This window comes from Glycine max, chromosome 10, assembly GCF_000004515.6.
Source record: "Glycine max cultivar Williams 82 chromosome 10, Glycine_max_v4.0, whole genome shotgun sequence".
Lineage (NCBI taxonomy): Eukaryota > Viridiplantae > Streptophyta > Magnoliopsida > Fabales > Fabaceae > Glycine > Glycine max.
The window spans coordinates 36,932,910-36,960,365 of NC_038246.2; the positions used below are offsets into that span (position 1 = coordinate 36,932,910).

Sequence of the window (27,456 nt, forward strand, 5' to 3'; positions counted from 1 at the left end):
CAACTGCATATGTAGGTAGAATGCAGCAATACTTAAGCCTAATGACAATTAATACAACGCATGTAGACCTAAGCGGACACTGAACTTGTAATATTTATGTATGTATATGTTCATTGGATTTATGTTCATGTAATTAATCAATTGTTCCGTGAACAAGTGTTACTGTGTCAAATTGTTATATTTGTGTTGAACTGAATGCTAGTTATATGTTTCTAATAAGCCGAAAACCAACTTTTTTTATTTTTGGTGCCTCCGTTTGAGGTGCGATTCGATGGAACGGGGCACTGCTTTTATTTTTTTTGGGTTCCTTGACGTGCAAACATGCCAAATAACGGCCCTCGACAGTCTCAAGCGGCTCCTACATAATTTAAAAAAAAACCCGAACAGGGGTACTTAGGCATGTTTCTAAAAGGCACAAAACCAATTTTTTTATTCTTTAGTGTACGTATATATATGGTTAAAATATATAATTTCAGAATAGTTATAAATGTTAACATTTAAATTACAAATTATTTTATCTTCTTTATTTTATATATTCAAATGCCATTATAAATGTGACTCATGTGTGTGATTTATATTTAAATTTCAAACCATATATTTATAGAGAGACAAACAAAAATCATAAATGATGTAAGTAAATGTGTTTTATGACATACATAAACAAATACAAAAATTAATAATTTAAGTACAATAAAAATATAAATCCTAATCTATGCGGCGTCTCTGGCGCGGCCTAAGACTTCCATCTGTGGTGTCACCTCTAGTTCTCCTCAGACAACGAGTCATGATGTCATATAAGTCAGTGCCCTTAGTGACCATCCTGAGGTTGATGACCCGCTCCAAATCCTCAGCAATCGCTCCTAAATCCTGAGCCATCCCCTGACATCCTTCGCAGTGAACCTATCATAGTCAAAATAACAAAGTCAGTATCACATTTTAAAAAAAATTAAATTATGAAAAACTACAGAAGTTATGCTTACCACTGAATGCATAGGGAGATCGGTCGCGACTGAAACCTCGGGGATGGGTGGCTCGACGAACTCCTCATGATGAGGGGGAGGCGCATGTCTCGGCGTAGCAGTCTCCTCGGTCCGCGTGACGAATGGGTGCGATATTCGAAAAAACCACTCCATGTAGTCTGGCGCTACCTGTCCAGGAACTACACAGAGCTCCCCTGAAGGCACCAAATGGTCTGAAAAATGCAACCGCCGGTCATCTATATCATCACCCGTCAAAGAATCACAAACCGGCGACGGAGGGACCGTCAGAAGGTAGCCAAACTGTCGAAGAACCCGCTCAGGTCGAACGTACACCACAATCTGACCCCATCTGAGCTGGCCGGTGTACGACGATATCAAGTCAAAGGCCCTGACTCCCCGGTGCTCACCATAGGGCATCTAGCACACGTTAGTCACACTCAGGGCATCCAAACGTCTCTAATACGGGGCTCCCTTGATCCCCGTCATATGAGCCTTACCCGTAAGCCACCTGCAGGCCCGTGGGCTGCCCTCATCATAAGCATCACGAACGACGGATGTATGCACTGTAGGAAAGTGCTCGTATATCCAACACTACAAACACATAATCAACATCAATACAAAAAAAAGAGATTCAATGCTACTTCAATTTAAATTATCAGTGATAATACGTACTTGGAGAAGTGTAATATAACCGCCCAGCTGCCGTGTAGAGGCCTGCGACGCATCATTCAGATGGTCGTACATGTGGACTAATGCAGTCGCTCCCCAGGCGAATCCCCCTGCCTAGGCCTGGTCCCTAAAAGCCTCCAGGTGCACGACATGTACATGGGTTGAACTCTTGTTGGCGAAAAGAGTACAACCCACCAAGTGAAGTAGATACGTGCGGGCTGCTACAACCCATCGTCTGGTCCTGCACTGGCTCTGATACAAGTCCCGAAGCCACCCCAACCGGACATGAGGTCCACCAGCCTGTCGGGTCTCAAATGTAGCCTCCTCATGACTGACCTCAAGAAGCTTCGTCAGTAGACCAATGGCGTCTGAAGTAACAAGCGGCTCGAACGTATGCAGCGCGACAGTGATAGGAAGGTGTAGGAGTGACGCTACATCATCCAACGTGATCGTCAACTCACCTACTGGCAGGTGGAACGTGCTAGTCTCGCGATGCCACCTCTCGACAAAGGCGGATATGAGTCCAGGATCAGTGGTGATAACAGAACATCTAATCAGTGGACTCAATCCGGTGCCAGCAATCAACCCTTCGATCTCAGGCGCTGGTCTCCCAATTTTATCTACTTTTCTACCGTGGGAGACCAACTTCAGATCGGGTCGTTCCTAAATTGAATAACAATTTACAATAACGTGTATATAAAAAACAATCCAACTACAAATAATTTTTATGTAATTAGTCAACATTAAAAACTACGTACCTGTCCACTCCAGATGCTGTGTGCGACATGCTCAGCAAAATCGGTCAAAATTGATGGGTCGCGTGGTCCACCGGGGAAACTCTCATCTGCAACAGGTGACCCCAAGCTCCCATCAGTAGCCACTCCCTCTGTCTGAACAGCATCGGCAGCGCCTGTCATCTCTGGGGTGGCATCAGACACATGAGGAACATCCTCAGGTCTCTCTGTCACATCCTCACGCAGACGAACCCGTTGCTTACGTGCTGAAGCAGTAGGTCTGCGACGCAGAGGAACATCAGCCTCATGCGTATCCTCACTAATGCCTCTACCTCTACCAGCTCCTAACGCACGACCTAAACCTCGTGTTCCAACCATGATCTGAAATCATGAAGAACATTTATTTTTTTCGGTCAAATTAAATATTCAAATAATTGGTAACAAACCTTTGTCATTACAAATTTGTTCAAACACATGTTTTGTATGTTTCTTACTAATTTGGTCAAATTAAGTTTTCAATGTTTCTTGGACATGATGTTCTCATGATATGTGTGACATTCTCATTTAGGATATCTGTGACATTATGCTTCATTATGAGGGACATGTAGAATCAAGGCATGCTTTTTGTTTTTTGGTTTAGTATTTTGAAAATAGGACAAAGAATTTAGGAGACACAATTCTCCTAAAAGCTGAAATTGAATAATGAAATTGTTTGCTTCCAAGGGAATAATCAAATCAAACATTATAAGATTTACTTCCAAGGGAAATATAATAGGCAGAATTTTTGGTTTCTGTTTGGATCATGTTTAAATTCTTTTTACAGCTCAAACATGATTAACACTTACCCTTCTCTCATTAGTAACACAAAGCCCAAGATGAATGATGAATGGTTCAAATCATGAGCGGATCCGAAAGGGGGGGGGGGGGGGGGAAACGGCCTAGAGGATCACTTAAAAAAATTCCCACTGTTTTATCTCTATCTAACACATTTATTGTTTTCAATGAACAAGTTTGAGTTCCATTTTGCTTTTGGTCTAACAATCAGATTGGATTTAAGTTGTCTTAATTTATATGATATTGTGGAGCGCGTGCATGTTCAGAAGGAATTCCAATGAAAAGAAAAAAGCTCATGGCACTTTCTAGGTTTCTTTAGATTAGGGAAATGTGTATTTTATATGTTTCTATTCTTTGGTTTTGTATTTTCGAGATTGCTATCTTGTTAGCATTCAGTGTGCATGCTTGCTTGATTGTAGCACTCTCATTAGCACCAACTATGCTTGTGTAAGTGCCGTTATACATTTTTAGTGAATGATCAATTGATCTTTTGACAAAAAAAGAAGAAAAAAAGAGGAAGCATTTACATAAAAGAGATGGAGAGCAGCAGATTGATGCTTTCAATTGCCAAGCTTATAACATTGCTTAGATTGTGTAGGTATCAGATTAGACAAATTTGTTTTCAATATCAAAAGAATTCCCATTGTAATTGACAGGTTGCAGGCTATTAGATTAGATTAGACAAACTTCTTTTCAATATCAAAATAAATTTAGAAACAGAGTAACACAGGAACTTTGTTTTCTTGTCTCATATTTTTTCTTAATTACAAGTCTAACAGTAGTCTAATAGTTGCATATTAGTATCCTAACTTACCTTTTTTTTTTCTTAACCATCTCATTCATCAGGGAAAAAGAATCCTAACTAATCCACATAATTTATGCAGTGTATACAGTCATTTATACATCCTAACCAAATGACAGAAAATAACAATTCAATTTAGACATCCTAACCAAATGAAAGCAAAATACAATAGGTGATGTATCAAAATTAGGGAGTTTGTGTAAGTTAAATACCATATACACTTTGTAATAGCAAATAAATTAAAAATAATAATTACTAATATCAATAAATTGGTGGTTCAGACAAAATTTTTAAGAAAAATAACCAAAAAACACCAAAACATGCTCCGCGGAAGAAGTTTCGAATGTTCTTCCGCGAGAAAGATAGGTAGCTTGCGGAAGAAGGTTCCACAGGTTCTTCCGTGACCAGGAAATGTTGTCGGTGGAAGAAGGTTCCATAGGTTCTTCCGCGACCAGGAAATGTTGACGGTGGAAGAAGGTTCCGCAGGTTCTTCCGCGGGATTCGCGGAAGACATAGTTCTTCCATTGGATCCCGCGGAAGAACCTTCGGAACCTTCTTCCGCTGGATCCTGCGGAAGAACCTTCGGAACCTTCTTCTGCAGGAACCCGCGGAAGAACCTTCTCCCCCTTCTTCCGCAGGTTCCCGCGGAAGAACTCCTTCTTCCGCTTCAATATCCAACTGCCCCTTCCACATGCGTGGAAGAAGGTTCTTCTCGCGGAAGAACCTTCGTCTTCAACCTCAGCCACCACACATCACTCATGTAGTCTATCCTACGGCCATTAACGCTTCCAAATGAAGACACGAGGTTAGAACACTAACTTGGATGGCGGAAGAAACGAACAAAGCTAGTCAATGGAGGATGCCAATACCTGTGGAGGAGAAGAAGGGAACCAAATTTCAAAGCGTTGAAGAAGAAGCTTGCCATTGTATACACAGAAGACGAAGGAAGAAGACGAACCTTTTTGGAAGGAAGGAGAAGAACGAAACCAAGGAAGAAGAAGCTTGCGGGGAGGTTGCTGGGTGCATGCAAGAAGAAGGAAAGCGCAGAAGAAAACGTTTTTTAAAACGGAAGAAGAAGAAAATGTTTTTTTAAAAAAATATATTAACTTTTATTTTTTAAATGAAGGGTATTTTAGGAAGTTCATTCAATTTCTGGGTGCACCAGCAATTTTGCAGGGTGCACCTAGCAACAGCCTAACTTATTTTATAATTTTTTAAAGGCAACATGAGAGTATATGTTACGTTTTGGGCCAGAGTTGGGTCCAAATACACACGAAAGCCCTCAAAGCATAACCTCACTCGTATTAGCGTTGCTGTGTGAGAGAAAGAGAAATGGCAACAAGCGAAGAAGTGGTTGCGGCGGCGCCGGAGGCAGCCGCGCCGGAGGCAGGGTTGAAGCACAAACTGGAGAGAAAATGGACGTTTTGGTGCGACAACCAATCCAAACCCAAGCAAGGCGCTGCTTGGGGAACCTCTCTTCGCAAGGTCTACACCTTCGACACCGTTGAAGAGTTCTGGTGGTATAGAATTTCTCTTCCTCCTCCTTTTTCTTCTCCCAAATATTCATTTTTTTAGATGAAGGGAATCTAAGCATGCAATCTCAAATCTTATATTTTATGAATTCTTATCATGGGTTTCAATGATTGATGCACTGATTTATTTATTTAAAAAAATATAATTGATTTTTATGGATCTTAGGATAGAAAATCTTAATGTGTCTTAATCTTTCTTATTTTTTATTTTGCCTTACATGGGGATTTATGGTTTTTTGTTTTTTTAATTGTTATTATTATTATTATTTGGAGATTGGGAGTGTTGGTAAATTATTGGAAGAAATGAATTTGATGTGGGAAATGCTGGTTTAGTTTGTATGATCAGGTATTCAAGCCCAGCAAGTTGCAAATCAATGCCGATTTTCACTTGTTCAAGACTGGGATTGACCCTAAATGGGAAGATCCAGAGTGCGCCAATGGAGGAAAGTGGTCTATCACCAGCAACAGCGGCAGGAAGGCTAACCTTGATAACATGTGGCTTGAAACTGTAATTGTTTTTTAGTTTTTTGCTGGTTGGTTTTGTTTTCGTGTTTAGAGAATATGAGGTGAGATCTGTTGTTTATTTGTGATTGTTCTTCGGAATAGATGATGGCTTTGATTGGGGAACAATTTGAGGATGCTGAGGACATATGTGGTGTGGTTGCTAGTGTGCGCCAGTGGCAGGACAAACTTTCGTTGTGGACAAAGACAGCAGCAAATGAAGCTGCCCAGGTTTTTTATTATCTTGTAAATGATACTATGCAATTGAAATTTATGTTATGTTGTCTATTTTCTTGTCTGTATATGATTTCCTAGTGTAGAATCTATAGAATCTAGATAATGAAGGGTATTGAAACATCAAATAAAAGCTATGGTTGGATTCACTACTATCTCTCCTATCTTCAAATCATCAATCAATTTGTCCTATCCATGTCACTTTTGCTGTCTTAGGAGGTCTCTTTTTAGTGATTGAGGTTCAAGAGAGTTGAAGATAATAGGCTCATTAAAATGCATCAAATATTTAAATTACTTCTTACTTTCATTGCTGACATCTTGCTACTACAATCCACAATGTATTGTTTGCTTATAAAAAAAAGAATTTTAAGCTTGTTGTTTTCATATCCTTTTCCATCGGAGTATTTTTGCCATTGTAGTTCCTCTGCAAGGCATGAAAAATGATGATGTAGATAAGCACAACTCTAGATTTTATGTGCTTTTGTATTTTTCCCTAAGTAGTTAATGGCAGAAGGTGGCATGGACCACTCACCCCAAAAAATGCTACAGCAGCATATCTAACTGCAAACGGCTGCTACACTGAAGATAGCAGGTGCAGATGCAATGTAAAAACTGAATAAATTTGTAATATGCACATAATTGATATTAAAAAAACTAAGACACATGGAAATTATCAATACTTTGCTCTGCCTTCTGGTTTCATCACTATTGCATGATCCTGTATTAAACTCATAATTGCTACTATTGTGGCTGTAAATACCTCCTTTACCATAAGGTTCTATTGCTTAAATTTGGAATTTGAGCCTTTGTTTTCATCACTATTGCATTATCCTGTCTTGATACTTTTCTAAAACACCCTGTATGGATGCGGCTGCCTCTTCAATCTCCCTCACAGGTTGATCAGCAATATTTTTTTTTATTTTTTATCAGCAATATGATTGAGTTCAAAAATGAATCCATGTCCTTGATCCTGCCATGCATCCTTATTGAGCCTGATGGATGCCAAGGTTTTCATTAATTCAGATTCTGCCTTAAGCACTCTGGTCTGACCATCCACCTTCAACATCAATGTCAAATCATCGAAATTAGAATTTTGATTTCTCCCAGCCCAGCCAACCATTCTCACCTGAGGACTATGCCTGCTCCCCTGAAACCAAATAAGTTTTGCTGAATTACAATATCTTGCACCTTCAATGTTACTCTTTGCACATTTGCCTGCAACTTATTTTATGTCCAGCACCTGCCACACAACAGAATATGAAGGGATTTCTGTCACCTGTAACTTGAGCCTTGACACCAATTCGGTAGAAATAAAGTTTTAAATTGCCCTGCAATTGCAACCTATCCATGCGTGAATTTTTCCGGGGGAATCTTGCTTCCTATCTTGCATCCAGTCCCTTTTGGAACTGACTCCAGCTCATTGCCACCCTCTCCAAAGCCTCCACTTAGGACTCCATCCTTGTACTTCCCATTAAATGTTCCACTCCCCACCCACAACTCCAGGATTCAAGAGCTCTTGTGTCAGTTGATAGGAGTGGATCAGGGTATTATGGAAAGAAAAGAGAAAGAATGAAACAAAGTGTGTATTCACTGGTGATGAGAGAATTGATCCGTGGTCAATCAGTCAATGGTCTGTAACTTTTGAAAAGAAATATGTGAAAAATTGTTGGAGGAGTGAAAATGACAGAAGCAAATAGGGTGTGCATGATATGAGCGAAAAATTGTAGGAAATGACCAACTAAGAATTCTTGTACAGCTTTCTACTTTTACCAGGATCTATAATTTGTTACATTGTACTAATGTATGTGAGTTTTCTAATGCTGATATTTTATACATAACTCCAACACTTCCTTTTGTAAAAAAACCTTCTACATTCTTTTTGGTAACAGTTTTTTACATTTTAAATATACATCTGTTAATGTTATTTGGACACTGATTCATCTTGAAAGTGTAAACATATCATATTTTTACTGTCTAGGATCCCCAATTGTAATTGTGCAGTGCAACAATATTCCTTACCAAAAGTCTTGTATATATTTTTTGACTCATTCAAAACTCAGCATGACATTTGATGTGTGCCATTTTGTCATGGAATTTATTTTTGCAGATGAGCATTGGAAGGAAGTGGAAGGAAATCATTGATGTTAACGACAAGATAACATACAACTTTCATGTAAACTTGTGCTAAAAAATTTTGATTGACTAATGTAATGCATAAATATATATGATTCTTACAACTCTATTTGCTGCAGGATGATTCTAGAAGCAAAGGAGCAACAAAGGGTCGGTACACCGTATAAACACCGCAGGAGCATCTTCTTGCACTTGTGCTGGGCTGCTGGCAAGGCTGTAATATTTGATATCTTTATCATGTGCCATATGTACTAAGAACATGCTACTACTTTGGTGGGGGGTTAGTTTTATTTTTGTTCACTCACCCCACTTTTGGGTGTTGATACTATCATACTCTTCTCATTTTTGAAATGGTCTGTCAAATTTTTCTTCAGAGTTCATTGGTAGTTTTTTTGGTCACATTCTAAAAGCTTTAAATTTTGAATATGTCGACACAAGTTTAGCATGAGTTTGATGAGTTATTTGTTCAATCATAATTGTGATCGAACCTACATTGTTCTGTTGAGTGTATAACCCTGAGCTAAAATTAAGATGAACTCGAGCTTCATCTAGTTTGGAGTATTCTGTTGTTGATGTGTAAATACATGAAAACGAAGTATATGGTATGGTGATGAGAAATGGTAAGGGAGATAATATAAACCCAACGTGTTTGTGTTTTCTTTAATTATTTTTTTTTTAAATATAGCTTTATTTTAGTCCTACAAAGGTTCTTTATAAATTTTGATAACTAATTTAGTTTTTCAAAGCTTTAATATGTCTCTAAATTAATTTCCTCAATAGTTTAAAATAATATCAATAAAGAACATGAGGACTAAATAATAACGGTAAACTATGTTTGCAATCCTTTTACTTTAAGTAAAGTATTAGTTTCCTTACTTTGATCAATTTGGTCTTGGAATTTTAGAAAAAAGAAAATTGTTTTTGTCCCTCGTTAAAGTTCAAGAATCAAGTTTCGCCAAAAGTTTAGGGACTATTTAAGAGGTTAGTTTAGAAAATGAAATTTTGGAAAGATTGATGTGTGGTAACACGTAATTCGGAAAAATTAATTTGACATACAATTTTTGTAATCTATAAATAAATTGTCCGTAGTGTGGTGTTTTGCTTGTTGTTCAAAATCATTTTCAACTAATATTTGCTATGGACTTATTATTCACGACTTTGAAATATTTTAGTAACTGAGTATCATTTATAGAACTAACAATAACCCATGCAACGCACGTATGAATTGTGGATGGAGTAATTTTTTGTATGTATAAAAAAATATTAACAATTTTATTAATTTTTTATATTACTAAAAATTTATAAAATCAGTTAAAATTTTCACTAAAGAAACTCAATTTACTATAATATAAAAATAACATATTATTCAGATATGAATTCATTCATTGATAAGAAAAAATATAAGATAACTAAATGTACTTATTTTTTAATATAGCTGTTTTTTTACTGGATTTTCTAATATAGCTAAAAAAATCATTTTCACAAATTCTTTACATTCTTAAACGAAGTTTTCATTGATGAATTAAATTACATATAACAAAATCAGATAAAAAATAATTTTAACTAAAATAACTCATGTATTATTTCATTAAATTCACTTTTGAGTTCACTTTTAAAGAATTCTTTAATTTATTGTCTAGTAAAAATATTAGAAATAAAATTAAGCAAACACATAAGAGCACATCTTTAAATGATTAGGTGCTAGAACAATAATTTGATGCGACGTAATATGTGTGTAAGAGATATTTTATATTATTTAAAAGACAATAATTTGATGTGATGGAAAAATTAATTTAATATTATATATTTATTATTATTGAACAATATAAATAAATCAATAAAAATTAATTTAGTTGATAAAAAATAAACTCATTTCAAAAGGACATGACTTTCAAGTAATCTTTTTTTTTTTTTTTTGTGAATTGCACTAAGAAGAGGAGCTAAAAACCTATATGAAAACAAATTTGAGCTATATTAGCTCTTACAGCCTCAAGACACTAAGTTAGGGACGAAATCAAAGACATGAAAATTAAAAACTTCCTTTGAGCCTATTTTGTCATACCATTCACTAGTTGGTTGGTTTATAAAAAAATATGGGTTCAAGTAATGTTTCTTCCATTGTTATGGATTGACTGAATTATTATGATGATGTGACTTCTGAGTAATAAAAGTTTGAGTTTGATTTAGTTCTAGTGATCCTTGAGATCTAACTCAGTTAAATTTTTATGAATAAAAAAATCACATATTACAAAACTCATTAAAAATTAAATTATTAATTACATATTATAATTATTAAAAGTTTAACACATCTATCAAGTAAAATTAAATATTAGTATAATATGCGGTTTTGGATTGATTTTAAAAACATCATCTAAATTTTGAACTGTATCCATTATAAAAAAAAAAATCTAAAATAATCCAAAAAAAGTATCGATTTTCATCCATTTGCGATTTTATTTTTGGAACGTTTTTAATTTGAATACACATCGTATAATGCACAAGAATATTATCATTGTACTAAAAGATAATCTTTAATGGACTTAAAAGAAGTATAATCTTTAATATATTAGTTAGATAAAAAATAATAAATAAGCATTTGTTTCAAAATTATTAAGATTTTAGGATATTCATATACTAGCTGTAAAAAAAAGTATTCATACACTATTCTCAATTTCAGGAAAGCATTTGCAACAATTTTTTAAAATTTAACTTTCAAGAAATGATTTACAACAAATAAATAAATAAAAATGAGAATAAAAATTTTAGAAGACAAATACCCTATTAAATTTAAAGAAATACGTGATTCCCTCAATTAATACCCAAAACTCACCATTTGAAAATAATTTTTTAAAAATAAAAATATCCTATTAATAAATGTTAAAAGTAAAATAAAAAATTTCAATTTCAAATACAATAAATAAATAAAAATATGTGAAAAGATATAGCATAATATGTGACAAATTATAAATATCCTATTAATAAATGTTAAAATTCAAATTAGAATAGAGAATTAGTTTAAATTAATTAGATAATATATTATTAAATAACACTACATCTTATTGGATTTGATTAGATAAAGTTTATTAGATAAGATAATATGAAATTTCATGTATCTCTGATTTCATGTCCCCTTCTCCCATGGTTATAACTGTCTTCGAATGGAAGAAGGAAAAGAAACTAAGGAGATGAAGAGACAGAAATCAAGTAGAAGAGACAGACAGAGAAGAGGAGAGGAACAGGTTAAGTGAGTTGCCTGAATGTGTTCTGCTCCATATAATGAATTTTATGTACTCAACATATGCTGTTCGGACTTTATCTTGTCTAAACAATGGAAGGACCTTTGGAAACGTCTCACTATTCTCACTTTGTTTCACCATGAATTTGTAAAGGCTGCCAGTTTTAACAAATTTGCATCTGAGGTTCTGTCTGCTCGGGATGCTTCCATTTCACTACTTAACAATCCTCGCAACTCCCAGTTGTTTTGACCCTCATTTTTTCCTGTCCGTCTTTGACATCTCTCTGGCTTTGTAGATCATCATCTTCCGGCCCTCCTTTGGAGCTTCCAACATCTCTGCAGTTACCCGCGTTGAAAAGCTGGAGAGTGTCCGTTTTACTCTAAGTGACAATGGCTGCGGCGGAAAGCCCTTTTCAATCTACAACTCATTGAATACTTTGGTCCTTAAGAATGCTTTTTGCACAGTGATGCAAAAGTACTCTTCAAATCCAATTCTAACCTTTCCAGTTTGAAGCTCCGGAACACCTTTCAACACAAAATTGTGCTCTCTACTCCAAATCTTAGTTCTCTCACAATCATTGATCATTATGGTGTCAGTCATGAACCACTCTCCTCCCCATCTAATCTTTCATGTCTTGAAGAAGGAACTATTGACACCGATACTAATATATCATATTCAGTCTTCATAGGCTGGCTGCAAGTCTTCACTAATGTAAAGATATTGACACTTTCTTCTGATACCCTGAGATTACTGAAAGTAAGTTTACTTTAGTTTGTTTTTTCATACTTTACTTCAGTTTGTTTTTGCTATACTCAATCCTGCATTTCACTAAATCAATTAAAATATGTCTTCAATTCACTCTGTAGGAGCTGTCAAATCTTCCTACAATGAGAACTCAACCTCCACGCTTTGTTAGATTGGAGACATTGAAAGTTAAAATGATTCCATACGTAGAAATATCTTATGAAGAACTAAAGAGGGCAGTGGAATACTTACTTCAGAACTCCCAACTAATCAGAGTTGTTGTCATAAAATGCTGAAATTTATATCAATGTTCCTTGCTTAACTATATATCAATGTTCCTTTCTTGTTGGTGCTCTTTTCTTATAAAAAATTATAGGGTGTTTGATTGTCATTGCTTGTTTATATTTTTAGGTGTTTTTCTTATTTATGGTTATGATACATGAATCATTTTTTAAGAAATTGTCACTATGGGGAATGTGTTTGAAACATACAATTTTTTTATTCATTACAAGTGGTTAGTAAATCCATCCTTAAACACGTGGAGATGTTTTACATATTATTCAGTTTTTACCTTGTTTTATTATTACCTTCCTTCGTGACATTCTCTATTGTGGGTTGGTTTGTTAATATTGCTTTTTTAATCACTTTCCCAAGGTTTTCCATTACAAGCTAACATTATTTTAAATGAAAAAGAAACTGTCTTTGATCAGTCAGGTATCAATGGAAGAAGAAGGAAAAGAAACTTAGAAGATGACTAGTGTAAGAGACAGGTTGAGTGGGTTGCCTGATTTTGTTGTGCTTCATATAATGAAATTTATGGACACAAGATATGCAGTTAGGACTTGTATCTTGTCCAAACGATGGAAGAACCTTTGAAAAAGTCCCACTACCATCTATTTATTTCAATCTGGCTCTTGCTTTGACTTCAGAAGGCTTGCCAATTTTAACAAGTTTGTATCTCAGGTTCTATCAAGTCGGGATTAGGGTTTTAAAAAACTGTCCGCAACTGTGATTTCGACTGCAATATCAAGGTTTTTTAACTATCTGCGGCTGTGATTTTAATCACATCAGCCGGATTTGTCCATGATATCAACAAACGCGACAAAACCACAATGCGACTTGGTTGGGATAGTTCCATTTAACTGCTTAACCTTCGTTTATTGGGTTACCATCCAATAGTGTCCAAACTCCTGAATAGGGTCATGAAATATGTTGCATATCACAATGTCCAACAGTTAACTATACAAATAACTTTCAACTTCAAAAACATACGCATTTATTTTGACCCTCTCATTTTTTCCTGTTGGTCTTTGACATTTCTTAAGCTTTTAAATTTATGATTTTGAAACTTCTAAAATCTCTGCAGCTACCAGCATTGAAATGCTTGCACCTCATTAATGTCCATTTTACTGCAAGTGAAAACAGTTGTGCTGAACCCTTTTCAACTTGTAACTTGCTGAATATTTTGGTCCTTAGAGAATGCTCTTTGCACAATGATGCAAAAGTACTCTTTATATCATCCAAATCTAACCTTATGAGGTTAAGCCTGGTCAATACCTTTACCTCCAACAACCCAGAAATCTCTTGTTAGGAACCAAACCAGAAGAACACAATATGAATGTAACAGTGAAGTAGACAACACTCAGTAAGGCAAAGGCTGAGTGGAATTCTATTAATTGATAAAACAATGTAAAAGGAATGGAGACTATACTCCTTACAAAATGTTAAAACAATGGAGAAAGGAAGTCAACCTTGCTGAGATGAGCCACCCACTTACACCCAGTACCAACCAACCCCACAGATTTCTATTTCTCCCCCTTCTCTCTCCAATCATCCCTTCCCCCAAATACCTCACACTCTCTGCTAACCAAATTTCCCCCTCCACTCACTCCCTGCCACCTGTCCCTTTCCGTTATGCCTCTTAATCATTCCCTACTCCCTCCTTTTCCACTACAATCCTCTTATTTTTTACCACTTGTCCCCTCCTATTTCTATGGTAAACATGTTTAATTGAGGGCCTAACAATACCCTCTCCAGCAAGCTGCACCTTGTTCTCAAGGTGAAAATCAGGAAAAACCATATCAATCACCTTACTATCCTCCCAGGTATTTTCATGTTCAAACAGGTTCACCCATTTGATTAAGCCCTGAACCGTTCCATCTAAATGCTTACACACTGCCACCACTTCTTGAGGCTTTACCAGCAGTTCCCATTCTGCAGTCAAAGCTGCAGGCAATTTCTGACACAAACCAGTAACTGCAACAGCTTCCTTCAGTCGGGACACATGAACCACAAGGTGTATTTTAGCATCCGGTGGTAGTTTCAGCTTGTAAGCAGTCTGTCCCATTCTTTCTATTACCATGAAAGGATCATAAAACCTTGGGCCTAATTTCTCATTCACCCTTTTAGCCATTGATTTAAATCTATATGGCTGTGCCTTCAAGGAAACCATGTCCCCCACCTTAAATTCCACTTCACGCCTCTTTTATCAGCCAACCACTTCATTCTCTATTGGGCCCTGTTCAAATTTACCTTCAATTCTTCCAAAATAGCATCACTTTCAATCAACATGTGGTCCGCCTGTTGCACCCTTGTCGACTCTGGCTGATACTTGACTATCATGGGAGGGTCCCTCCCAAATAAAGCCTTAAAATGGGCCATTTGAATAGACTCGTTATAGGTGGAATTGAACCAAAATTCATCCCAATGTAACCAATTCATCCCACTGTTTTGGATGTCCATGCACGAAACACCTCAAATAAGTTTCTAGAGTCCGATTAATAACTTTGGTTAGTCCATCCATTTGAGGGTGATAGGCGGAACTAAACTTGAGTTTGTTATCGGGCAACCTAAAAATCTCCTTCCAAAAATTGCTCATGAATACCCAGTCCCTATCCGCTATAATTGATTTAGGGAAGCCATGCATACAGACAATTTCTTTAACAAGCCACATCTGTGGCAATAAAAGGATGACTTAAAGGTACAAAGTGGGATGACTTTGTAAGTGTCCACAACCACCATAATAGTATCTTTCCCTTTAGACTTAGGTAAACCTCCAATGAAATTCATAGATACATCTTCTCACACTTGTAAGGGAATAGGCAATGCCTATGTAATATCCCATTTTTTAAAACTAATTTAAAAAGGATTGTTATTTATAAATAAATTAGAGTTTTAGAAAGATGATGAGGTTTATATAATTAAATAAATAAGGAGAAATAATTTTATTAATTAAAATAATGGTTTGAGAGAATATAAAAAGGATATTTTATTTATTCATTTGATAGAAAATAAAATAGAGTTTGTTTTTATAAAATAATAAAAATAAATAAATAGAGTAAATAATAGGTTGTGAATACCCTAGCTATAAATAGAGACATGTTAGGTCAGTAGTCTTTCAGGCTGACTATAGTTTCTACGCTTCCTCATCCTCCCAATTTCGTTTTCTCTTTTTTCCTCCGAAAATCCTCTCTTTTTTCTACATACCACCAAAGTTGTCTAAGAAAAACGAAGATCTTGGACTCACTCATCATTGGATTGTCGTGAAGTTTGAGTCCTAGTTTTAGAACTCATCTCTGAACATTCTCACCGTTGGAAATTACGAAAACATGTCGGAGCTGAGAGAAATACCCTTTTCATTGTAGCTTTTACTTTTCCCGCAGAAACCCAAAACTGTCTCCGTAAAATTATAATCCCGGATTAGTTAACCGTTGGATTGTTGTGAAATTTGGATATGTGGTTCGCGATTCATTTCTGCACATCTTCACCGTTGGAATTTGAAAAATAATTTCTGTGGAGGTAGAAATACGCATCGCATGTAGACAGTGGAATGGAGGCTTCAATCTCTTTTCCTTCTTTCTAACGTTTGGGAACCCTATCAGAGCAGTCAGACGAAAAACTTGAGGAATCTCAGGAAACCGTTAGAGATGTCACTATTGCTGTCACAATACACACGTGAGCCCGCTTAGATGTAAGGGATGAGTTATTAACAATTGGGGAGTAGTGAGAACATGTGTAGGGATTCTTAGAGTATCAATTATATGGGTTTTTGGGGTGTTTCTGCAAATTTTGATTCTATCTTTATAATTATAACTATGAATTATATATGTTTGACGAACCAATTGATGTGTTCTTGTGTTGAGTGTGAACCCTAAAAATTGAGTTCTTTTTATTAACGTGAATTATACTCTAAATAATATTCTTTTTAATGACTTATTTTATACAAATTGTTATCTTATTCTATATTTTTCCACGAAGATAATCAACAATCGTAATACTAAAATAATAAATTAAAGAAAGTTGTAAGGTTAATGCCTAGTAGTAAATTCTTTTGATGTAATCTTAAATTAATTGTTGTAGAAACTCTTTTGATTAAAAATAATGTAGTTTGATTTAATATATATATATATATATATATATATATATATATATATATATATATATATGTTTTGTGTCATGCAAATATTATTATCGTGTGATGTGTATATGAGTTATGAGGTGTAATAAATTATTATAATGAGATTATAATATTGTTATTGAGATTAAATATAAGTGTAAAGTTGGACATGTGTTGATTTGTGAAATACACATGAACATGTGATGGTGGATTGTGGCAGAGTGAGATGTTAAATTGTGGACATGAGATTTGATTATGAATAAGTGTGTGATTAACACTTGATGTGACATTACTTGTGATGTGAGCTGTGAATTGTACAATAATCCGACCAGTGTTTATCTTGAGAAAAGTGTTGATGCAGTGTTAAAGGGAAAATGTAGGTTTCCTATTTAGGAACCAGTGTTAAATTGTAGCGCAATGTGTTAAACATGTTTGAAACACGAGTGTGAGGTCGTGGGTATTGTATAATTCATGAGCAGTTTCTATAAATTGAATATGTGATGAATTGTGGAATAACATGTTGCTTTGAGATTATAATATTGTTATTGAGATTGAGTATAAGTGCAAAGTTGAACATGTGTTAATTTGTGAGATACATGTAAACATGTGATGGTGGACTGTGATATTATGAGATGTGAAATTGTGAACATGAGTTTTAGTTGTGAATAAGTGTGTTGTTAACACTTGATGTGACATTACTTGTGTTGTGAGCTGTGAATTATACAGTAGCCCGACCAGTGTTATCTTGAGAAAAGTGTTGATGTCCATTGTTAAAGGGAAAGTGTAGGTTTCCTATTTAGGAACCAATGTTAAATTGTAGTGTAATGTATTGAACGTGTTTAAAACATGAGTGTGAAGTCGTGGGTATTGTATAATTCATGCGCAATGTCTTCATGAAAAAATTATTTTAGGAGTTGGACTTGAATTAGGAAGGAGAGGCCCTGACGGACTCTTCGGAGTGTAGGCCTTGGGGGTAAATACACCCGGTTTGAGTGCTCCTTTAAGCCTGTGCCGATCCTATATGGTTGGAGCATTCTCGCAAAATAGCGTGACGCCGACTGGTCTCCCTATGATTTTACTTAGTGAGAGTGACCTGACATACCCATTTTGTGGTGTGTCATGTTATGTACTCCTAAGCGCTCCAGAGTGGTTTTTCAGTGACATGGTACCACATTGCATATAGGATTGAGTCTTAGTGTATATGTTGCATAACACTTGTGTATTGATCGATATTTATTGACTTTGTGATATTGTGTTTTGATCCTTGAGTACGTGAATGTTATGAAAATGAATGAGATGTGTTGTGTTGTGATATGATGTTGGGCGACAAAGTGATGAAATGATGTGAGCTATGTTTAAGTAAGTTTTATTTTGTTTATATGATATTTATACCTACATTTTGTCTTGTTTCCCTCCATTAGTTAGGAATATGATAACTTACTCCCTGTGTGTTGTTTGTGTTTGGATCCTGTGATGATCTCGAACTTTGTGTTCGTGGGAGCAGATGACTAGGTGAATTGCTTTAAGGAACCTTGTGCTGAAGAATGTCGGGACACAATGCTCTGATAGGATGTGACATTGGGGTATAAGTTTCTGTATTAATTGCATGAAGTCTTGGACGACCTTGTTTTGAACCGAGATGATTTTAGTATTTATTAGACAAGTCATTTTATGATGTTATAAAAGTGAATGTGAGCCTGTTACCCTTTTGAAAGGCTTGTATTTAAATGTATTTTTAAAAACTTTTAATTAATTCTGATTTCTTATTCCTTTTATTATTAGTACATATATGTCAGGGGTAGAGGGCGTCTCATGCTACAATAGTCCCCCTGGTTTAAGAGCTTGGTACTTCCTTTGTTGGCAAGTGACACACCTTTGAACAAAGTTCTCTACATCATTCCTCATTCCCTTCCAAAAAAATACCATCGCCACTTTTTTATATGTTTGGACAATGCCTGAGTGCCCACCCTATGGTGAAGAGTAGAATTCATGCAAAATCATGGGTATGCTAGTAGATTTAAAGGACAAGACTATTCGACCCTTATGCCACAGACAACCACGGTTAATGGAATATTCAAGATGAGACTTAGGATTTGCCTGCAAGTCCCAGACCACTCCACTCAACACAGAATCAACCCCAATCTCTTCTAATATAAGATCAAAATTGTCATCATAATCACATGAGAGAGCTTGGAACTCCACTATAGATAATGCATCAGCCACCTTGTTATCCTTGCTAGGTGATAATTGCCATTCAAGAGCACAAAATGCATCAAAAAGTAGATGAAAAGTAACAATGTGCCTCCCATTTTATGATTTCTTGTGTGAGATTTGTAAATAACTGGTTTCGTGTGAGTTTTACACATTGGAAGCTTCATCTTGATGATTGATACTGTTTCCATTTGAATTTTTAGGTTTAAGAAAGGAAGATTTGGAAGTGCATGCTGAAGAGCTCGCTGAGCGAGCCAGATTCGCTAAGCGAGGCGAACCCGCTTAGCGTGGAAGAGAGCTCGCCCAGTGCGAAGAAGAACCCTAGAGAATACAAGTCAGAAAGCAACACGCTCAGTGCGCAGCCAGCTCGCCCAGTAAAGCTTTTGTCGCTTCTTGCGCTTAGTGCGTCCACGTTCGCTCAGCGTCCATTCACTAACTCTCAATCAACAAGACATTACTCACTGAGCGTGCCTTCATAAACTAAGAAGCCCAAAAGTCTTTAAAGCTGGAAGATAAGGGAAAATAAAACTGTTAGACAAGTGGCCTCAGATATCTTAAGAAGGGGGGGTTGAATTAAGATATTCCAAACTGTTTCCCCTAATTAAAAATCTATTTCACTTTTTACTCAAGTTATGAATTCCCTTAATGACAATCTTCTTAAATATTAATTCAAACAAAGCAACTTGAATATGAATATAAGGCAATAATAAATAAAGGAGATTAAGGGAAGAGAAAATGCAAACTCAGTTTTATACTGGTTCGGCCACACCCTTGTGCCTACGTCCAGTCCCCAAGCAACCCGCTTGAGAGTTCCACTATCTTGTAAATTCCTTTTACAAGTTCTAAACACACAAGGACAATCCTTCCTTTGTGTTTAGAGATCTTTTACAACAAGAGACTCACAGTCTCTTAATCCCTTAGAGAATGAGAAGAAGAAGAGGAACAAATCTCTCTAGAAAGAGATGGATTTTACAGATTGAGCACTCAATTAATTCCTTAATGAATTGCAATTGAATTGGCCAAGGAATTCTTAAGAGGATAAAATGAATTTGCTCTTTGAGAGGATAAACACTTTGTTGTACTGAAAATCTCTGAGCAATTTCGTGTTTAAGTCACATATATATAGACCATTGGTGGTCATGAGTAAAGCCTTTGAAAAGTTGTGACTCTTGAAATTATTTTTCTGAAATTCCTGTCTGGTAATCGATTACAGCAATTGTGTAATCGATTACAGCTTTTAAAATTTGAATTAAAACGTTTACTAACTGCTGGTAATCGATTACCAAAATTGTGTAATCGATTACAGCTTTTAAAATTTCGAATTCAAATTTTTATAGCTGTTATAAAACGTATTTGGCCACTGGTAATCGATTACATCCTCTGGTAATCGATTACCAGAGAGTAAAACCTTTGAAAAACACTTTTTATTTTAAATCACTTGGCCAAACCTTTGCTAATTCAATTAGGAATTCCCTTCCTAATATTCTAGTGATCATCTTGATGTTGTGACTTGTAATCTTGAAGTATTGTCTTGAATTTTAATCTTGAAAAGCCCATTTGCATCAATTGCAACACATCATCATGATCATCATCAAAACATCAAAGCCAATTGCATCTACAAAAACGACACATGCAGCATGAGGGACAAAAAAAAAAAAGAGCACCAAGGCTGAAGGAAGACAAGCAAGCTACTTTCTCCCTATTTTCGCTTCACCATTCCACTTCTACCTTGTTTTAGCCATTGTATTGAGCTCTCCATGCTAATGGAGGGCTACACACTTCAATGTTGGGGAGTTTTTCATTGAGCACTCTTAATGTAAAAACTCTAACTATCTATTTAATATTATTTGCTAGTGTTCTCTGTTTCTATCTGTGGTTATTTTCATATTTGTGGCTTGATCATTCATTTATATGCTTGGTTAGGATTTAAGTGTTGGAAAATGCTTTTAGTCCTTAGAACTTGGTAGAGCAACTAGAATTCTTCATCTCTAGGAATAGTGTGAAGTAATTGTGGAAGCAAAGCTTCCAAGCTTATTTTGATGATGCTAAAGACTCAAGTCAAGAATCAAGAGTTAAGCAAGTTTCAAGAATCAAAGAGTAATTGAATCAAGAATCAAGATTCAAGTGAAGATTCAAGATATGCAAGAACTTCAAGAAAAACATCAAGATAAGTATAAAAAGATTTTTTCAAAAAGAAAAAGTTAAATAACACAATTTGTCCAAAAGAATTTTTCAAAGAAAAATCTTTTACCAGAGTTTTTACTCTCTGGTAATCGATTACCATAAGGCAGTAATGGATTATCAAAAGCCCAAACAGTTTTATAACTGTTTTACAAAGTAGTAATCGATTACCAATGTTTTTGAACGTTAAATTTCAAATTTCAAGAGTCACAACTTGTGATAAAATATTTTCAAACTTGTGTAATCGATTACACAACATTTGTAATCATTTACTAGTGTTTCTAAATGTTGGTTTTCAAATATAAACATGAAGAGTCACAACTGTTGATGTGTAATCGATTATACTATAATGGTAATCGATTACTGGTTTTAAAAAATAAATTGTCAAGAGTCACAATTTTTAAAGTGACTGGTATTTGAAGAATTTACCAAGAGTCACAACTTTTAAAGTGACTAGTTTTGAAGAGAGAAACAACTTTTAAAGTGACTAGTTTTGAAGAAATTGCCAAGAGTCCCAACTTTTAACATGGTTTCTTCAAGAGCCATCAAATGACTATAAATATGTGACCATGGCACGAATTTCAAATAGATTTTTTACTGAATCATTCTCAACATCTTTCTAAGAGTTTTTGTTCAATACTTGTTTTGTCAAGAAAAGTTCATTGGGCAAAAACTAGTACTATTCTATTTTCCTCTCCTCCTTCATTCTTACAAAAAGTTTTCAAGAAACCTACTCTTGGTGAATGTTTTCAAGAGAAGGTCTTCTTGGTCGAACAATGAACACAAGGGACCAACGTTCCTTGGGTTCATTGCAAGAAGCAGGATTTGCTTCTTGGTTGATCACTGGACTCAAAAGACTAACCGCTTTTGGATTCATTGCAAGAAGTGGGTACAACTTCTTGGTTATTATCACTGGACACAAGGGACCAACGTTCCTTGGGGTTCATTGCAAGAAGTGAGCATAACTTCTTGGTTGTAATCACTGAACACAAAGGAGGGGATTCCTTTGTGGTTCATTTCTTGTAAAGGATTTTACAAGGTTAGTGGATATCTCAAGCGGGTTGCTTGGGGATTGGATGTAGGCACGGGTTGTGGCCGAACCAGGATAAATCCGGTTTTGCATTCTCTCTTTCCTTATCTCTTTTACTTTCTGTTGTCTTTACATTTCCACAAGTTATTTTCCTTCATTTATTATTTCAGTAACTTGTTGACAAAGAAATAATTGAATCTAGGGAATAATTAAGAAAGGAAAAATTTCAATTAGGAATAGTCAATGAAATCTTAATTCAACCCCCCCTTCTTAAGATTTCTGAGGCCACTTGTCCAACAGTAATCTAGTATAGTTTGCATCTAATTTGCAATGTGGCCCGCTTAGACTGAATTCGTTGAGGAATCAAGAATGAAACTAGGAGGGTTAGACTCTTTCATGTGAGGAATTGCAGTTAGAGTAAATTTGAAGGTGCAAGGAACATTAGAATAATATTAAATAGAGAAAAACTTTTATAATCACGTCAAGAGAGAGTTCAGTAGAATGCTCCCCGACATATTCAACTTGATATTTGTTTCGTCTCAAAACTCAACATTTATTTCTAGTATTCATTCTTAAGTTAGAAAAATTGTTATAGTTTACTTAATGACATGAAAAAACTGTCGAATTTCACATTACTCCAATTATAACTTGTTTAGAAACTGAATATGTGTCATTGAAGTACAAGAAATTCCCTGTGGATACGATACTCGATCTTACCGTTTTAATTACTACTTGAATGAATTGGTGCACTTGCCAATGAGTGTGAACACTAGGCTTATACTGCACCTCAGTCAAACCCAACAATTCTGAGATCCATCTTTGCTGCTCACCCACTAACACTCTTTATTCTAGCAAATATTTTAGGCTCCTTTGATCAGTTTTAATAATGAAATGATGACCCATCAAGTATTGTCTCCATTTTTGCAAGGCAAACACAATGGCCATCAATTTCCACTCATAAACCAATTTCCTCTTAGCTCTTTCTAACAAAACTTGGCTGAAAAGAGTTAATGGCTTTCCTTGTTGCATCAAAATAGAACCCAATCCCATTCCGAATGCATCTGTCTCGATTTCAAAAGGCAACTGATAATTTTTCATTGTCAACAAATGTATGTTTACCATCGCCTTTTTTAATTTCTAAAATGCCTCCAAAGCCTCTTCCCTCCATTTGAAATTATCTTTTTTCAACAATTGTGTAAGTAACCTAGCTATAAGATTGTAGTTCTTGACAAATCTCCAGTAATATCTCGTTAGGCCTAAAACCCCCCTCAAACTCTTGAGGTCCTTAGGTATAGGCCACTCCTTCAAAGCTTTGATTTTACTAGGATCAGCCGCTATGCCTTGTGCTGAAATTGTATAGCCTAAATAATCAAGCTCTTCCGTACCAAAATTGCATTTTTTTTTGTTAACCCGCAGAGAATGCTCCTTCAGTATCCCCAAAACTGGTTTCAAATGTTCAATATGGGCATGCTGATTTGCATTGTATATTAAAATATCATCAAAGAACACAAGCACAAATTTCCTTAGGAACGGTCTAAATATCTCATTCATCAAAGCTTGAAATGTCAATAGGGCATTTGTCAACCCGAAGGGCATTACCAAATACTCATAATGGCCCTCGTGCATACGAAAGGCTGTTTTGTGAATGTCTTACTCCTTCATCCTTATTTGATTCTACCTGGATTTCAAATCAAGTTTAGAGAAAATAGTTGCTCCCAATAACTCATCCAATAACTCATCTATAGTAGTAATAAGAAATTTATTGGGGATAGTAATTCTATTCAAAGCCCTATAATTGGTACAAAAGTGCAAACTTACATCTTTTTTATTAACTAAAATGAGAGGGATAGAGTAAGGACTTACAATTGGCCGGATCATGCCTATTGCCAAAATATCTCTTACGAACTTCTCGATAGCATTCTTTTGATGGTGTGGGTAACGATACGGCTGGATATTCGAAATTTGAGCTCCTTCCTTGATCACAATTCCATGGTCACACCATCTTTTGGGTGACATTTCATTAATTTCCCCAAATAACTCAGCAAACTCAACCAATACCCCTGTCATTCCCTGTATTCTTCTTGTTTGTTCTTGAATTTCTGCATTCCATAGATCTAATACCACATAGTATGCTTCCACTCCACTCAAAAATTTCCTCATCATGGTTTTTGCAGACACCGGGGTTTGAGAAAGATTAGGATCCCCCCTTACCTCAATTTTTTCCATGCTCCTTAATCCACATCACATGCTCTCCAAAATATGCTCTAATCTTTCCTAAACCAGCTAACCACTCATACCCCAACACCACATCTATTCTACCCAATTGGAAAGCATAAAAGTCCTGCACTACTTGCAAATTGGGCAGCTACAGTTCCACATTCCTACATACCCCCTTGTTTCTCACCTTATGACCATCCCCAACTTCTACTATAAAGTGTTTTGTTTCTTCTATTGGGAGTAATACAACGTCCACTGCCTCCTTGGATATGAATTTGTGTGATGCACCAGTATCCACCAATACCACCACCCTTCTCCTTGAAATAGTTCCCCCAACTTAAGGGATTTCTTTGACGTCATGCTTGCTATATTCCCTAAGTTCAACTGTATGTTCAGATAAGCCAACGACTCTTCCTCTTCCCCTTTCTCCGGTTCTTCATCTTCGACCTTTTCTCCCTCCCCAACATCAGCTCGTGCAAGTGTTTGTTGCGACACACATGGTCAGGCGAAAATGGCTCGTTGCATCAAAAATAGAGTCGGTGGAGGAAGCTGTCCTTCATTTCCTCCTCAGTTAGTTTCTGAATGGGGTGCTATGGCAGTTATCGTTGCTGCTGGATTCTTCTGATCGGTTATTCACACTCCCCTGACCTTCACGATGCAAAATGCCTGCTCCCCCAGTAACATTCGGTCCAGATGTAAGCCCAGAGGCTTACTTCTATTGGTTTCGAGTCTAGCTTCATTTCAGGTCACTTGATCATTTGAACTCGGTCCATCTACTCGCCAAAGCAGGTCAATTGAAATTCAACCCGATCCTCTTTGTAGGCCTCTCCTCCTTGTGATTAATAACAATTTATTTCTTCAACCTTTTTTGCTAGCTTCATCATCGCCTCCAAATAATCACTATGATGCAGTCGAACCTCCTCTCTAATCTTCTCCTTAAGCCCATTCATGAATGCTTCGGATAACACCTCATCAGCCGCATGCCTCAACGGGGATGACACCAGCTCGAATTGCTCAATATACTCCACCACTATTCCTCGTTGCTAGAGGCTCATCAAAACTTCATAAGGAGTTTCCAACGACGCACTCTGAAACCTTCCAAATAGTGCTCTTCGAAACATTACCCATGTAAGCCTCCCACCACTAGAACCAGTTCAAAGCCTTTCCCTCTAAACAAATCGACGACGTGAGCACCTTCTCTTCTTCAGGGATTTGGTTAATCGCGAAATAATATTTGGCCTTGTATATCCACCTATACAGATCTTCACCAGAAAAGTAAGGTACCTCTAACCTTCGCATTTGATCATTCACATGATCGCTCTCCCTTCATTCACGGTGGCCTCCCGGATCTGTCTCGTCATAATTTTGATGTTGATCGCTCTCCCAGTACCAACCAACCCCACAAATTTCTATTTCTCCCCCCTCTCTCTTCAATCATCCCTCCCCCAAATACCTCACACTCTCTGCTAACCGAATCCCCTCCCCCCCTCCTCCGCTCACTTCCTGCCACCTGTTCCTTTCTATTATGCCTCTAAATCATTCCCTACTCCTTCCTTTTCCTCAACGATCCTCTTCTTTTTTGCCACCTGTCCCCTCCTCTTTCTCTATGGTAAACATGTTTAATTTAGGGCCTAACATCTCTCAACACAAACTTGTGCCTTCTAGACCAAATCTTAGTTCTCTCGCAATAACCAATTATTTGCATTCCAATTATCAACCACTCGTTTCCACATGCAATCTTTCTTGCCTTGATAAAGGAACTATTCATGCAATTACCAATATATCTCATTCAGTCTTTGTAGGCTGGCTGCAAGTGTTCACTAATGTAAAGAAGTTGACACTTTCGTATCATACCCTTAAACTAATACTAAAAGTAAGTTACTTTTGGTTGTTTTCTCCTCTTTTTATTTTCACAATGCTCTTGTGATGACTGCATTCTTATGACAATTATTTTTTGCTATACTCAATCTTGCATTTCACTAAATCCATTAAAATATGTCTTCAATTCACTGAAATTGTGTAGGATCTATCAAATCTTGGTACAATGAGAGCTCAAGCTCCGTAATTTGTTAGATTGGAGTCAATTAAAGTGAAAATGAATCAACTTCATGTAAAAATATCTGATGAAGAAGTAAATAGGGTAGTTAAGTACTTACTTCAGAACTCTCCACTAAGCAACTCTCCACTAAGCATAGTTGCTATCATAAATTGTCACTGTTCTTTTTCTTAACTATTCAGGTAAATGACTTTTACAGAGTTTGGGAGAACCTATGTTGTCAGGCCTAAAGGTAAACACCAAGCAACTATAGTCTGGTTGCATGGCCTCGGGGATAATGGCTCCAGGTGGGACATTATGAGAGAGAGACATAGAGGTAGAGAGAGAGAGAGACAGAGTGAGAGAGCAAGAGAGTGTGAGAGAGACAAAGTGACACAGAGACAGCGAGAGTTCTCTCAGAATGTGAGGGAGAGTGAGTGGAGGAGTGTGAGAGTGGGTAGACCGAGAGAGAGAGTCCGAACACGATGACAGAGTAGGACGGAGGAAAGGGATGATCATGGGTGGCGAACGTTGTGTAAGATGGAGGAAAGGGATGATCATAGGTGGCAAAAGGTGAGTAACCGAAGAATCAACTGGAACGACATCAATGGAAGAAGTGCAGTATGCTGGAATGCAAGGATGGAGGAACCGCCTAAAGATAACTCTGATCATGAAGACTGGGTAATAGTATCACGCAACAGGAAGAACAAAACGGAGGCTAGTAGACGTAGAATGGAAAGGAACAGCTACCAAAGGAAAGAAAAGCAGATGACATAGAGAAATAAGGATGATGTTACGACCTTCTATTTCTCTAGATTCCCTGAAGGGATAATGGAGCAAGATATGTGGCAGATTTTCCAGAAATGGGGAAAGGTATGGGAGGTCTTCATCCCCCGAACCAAAAACAAACTTGGCCATAGGTTCGGTTTTGTTAGGTTCAAAGAGGTGATGGATGAGCAGGGGTTGGAAAGATGCCTAGATAACAAT

General features: G+C 36.4%; 2 protein-coding genes across 3 annotated transcripts; one reads left to right on the plus strand and one right to left on the minus strand.

The window, feature by feature from the left end:
• Nucleotides 1–1,763: 1,763 nt before the first annotated feature.
• On the minus strand, nucleotides 1,764–2,761 carry LOC102669043 (protein MAIN-LIKE 2-like). Its single transcript, XM_006590081.1, has 2 exons — nucleotides 2,408–2,761; nucleotides 1,764–2,312 (listed from the first exon to the last, which is right to left on the minus strand). The coding sequence occupies exons 1-2, from the start codon at nucleotides 2,759–2,761 to the stop codon at nucleotides 1,764–1,766; spliced, it is 903 nt and encodes a 300-aa protein (XP_006590144.1).
• Nucleotides 2,762–5,281: 2,520 nt separating this feature from the next.
• Nucleotides 5,282–8,792, plus strand: LOC100499799 (eukaryotic translation initiation factor). 2 transcript variants are annotated; one of them, XM_006589013.4, is made up of 5 exons: nucleotides 5,282–5,539; nucleotides 5,885–6,059; nucleotides 6,158–6,298; nucleotides 8,394–8,459; nucleotides 8,539–8,792. In XM_006589013.4, the coding sequence occupies exons 1-5, from the start codon at nucleotides 5,352–5,354 to the stop codon at nucleotides 8,584–8,586; spliced, it is 618 nt and encodes a 205-aa protein (XP_006589076.1). In that variant the 5' UTR covers nucleotides 5,282–5,351; the 3' UTR covers nucleotides 8,587–8,792. The 2 variants fall into 2 exon arrangements, with proteins under 2 accessions (XP_006589076.1, XP_003535996.1); XM_003535948.5 differs by having other exon boundaries at nucleotides 6,158–6,283.
• The last annotated feature ends 18,664 nt before the right edge of the window (nucleotides 8,793–27,456 follow it).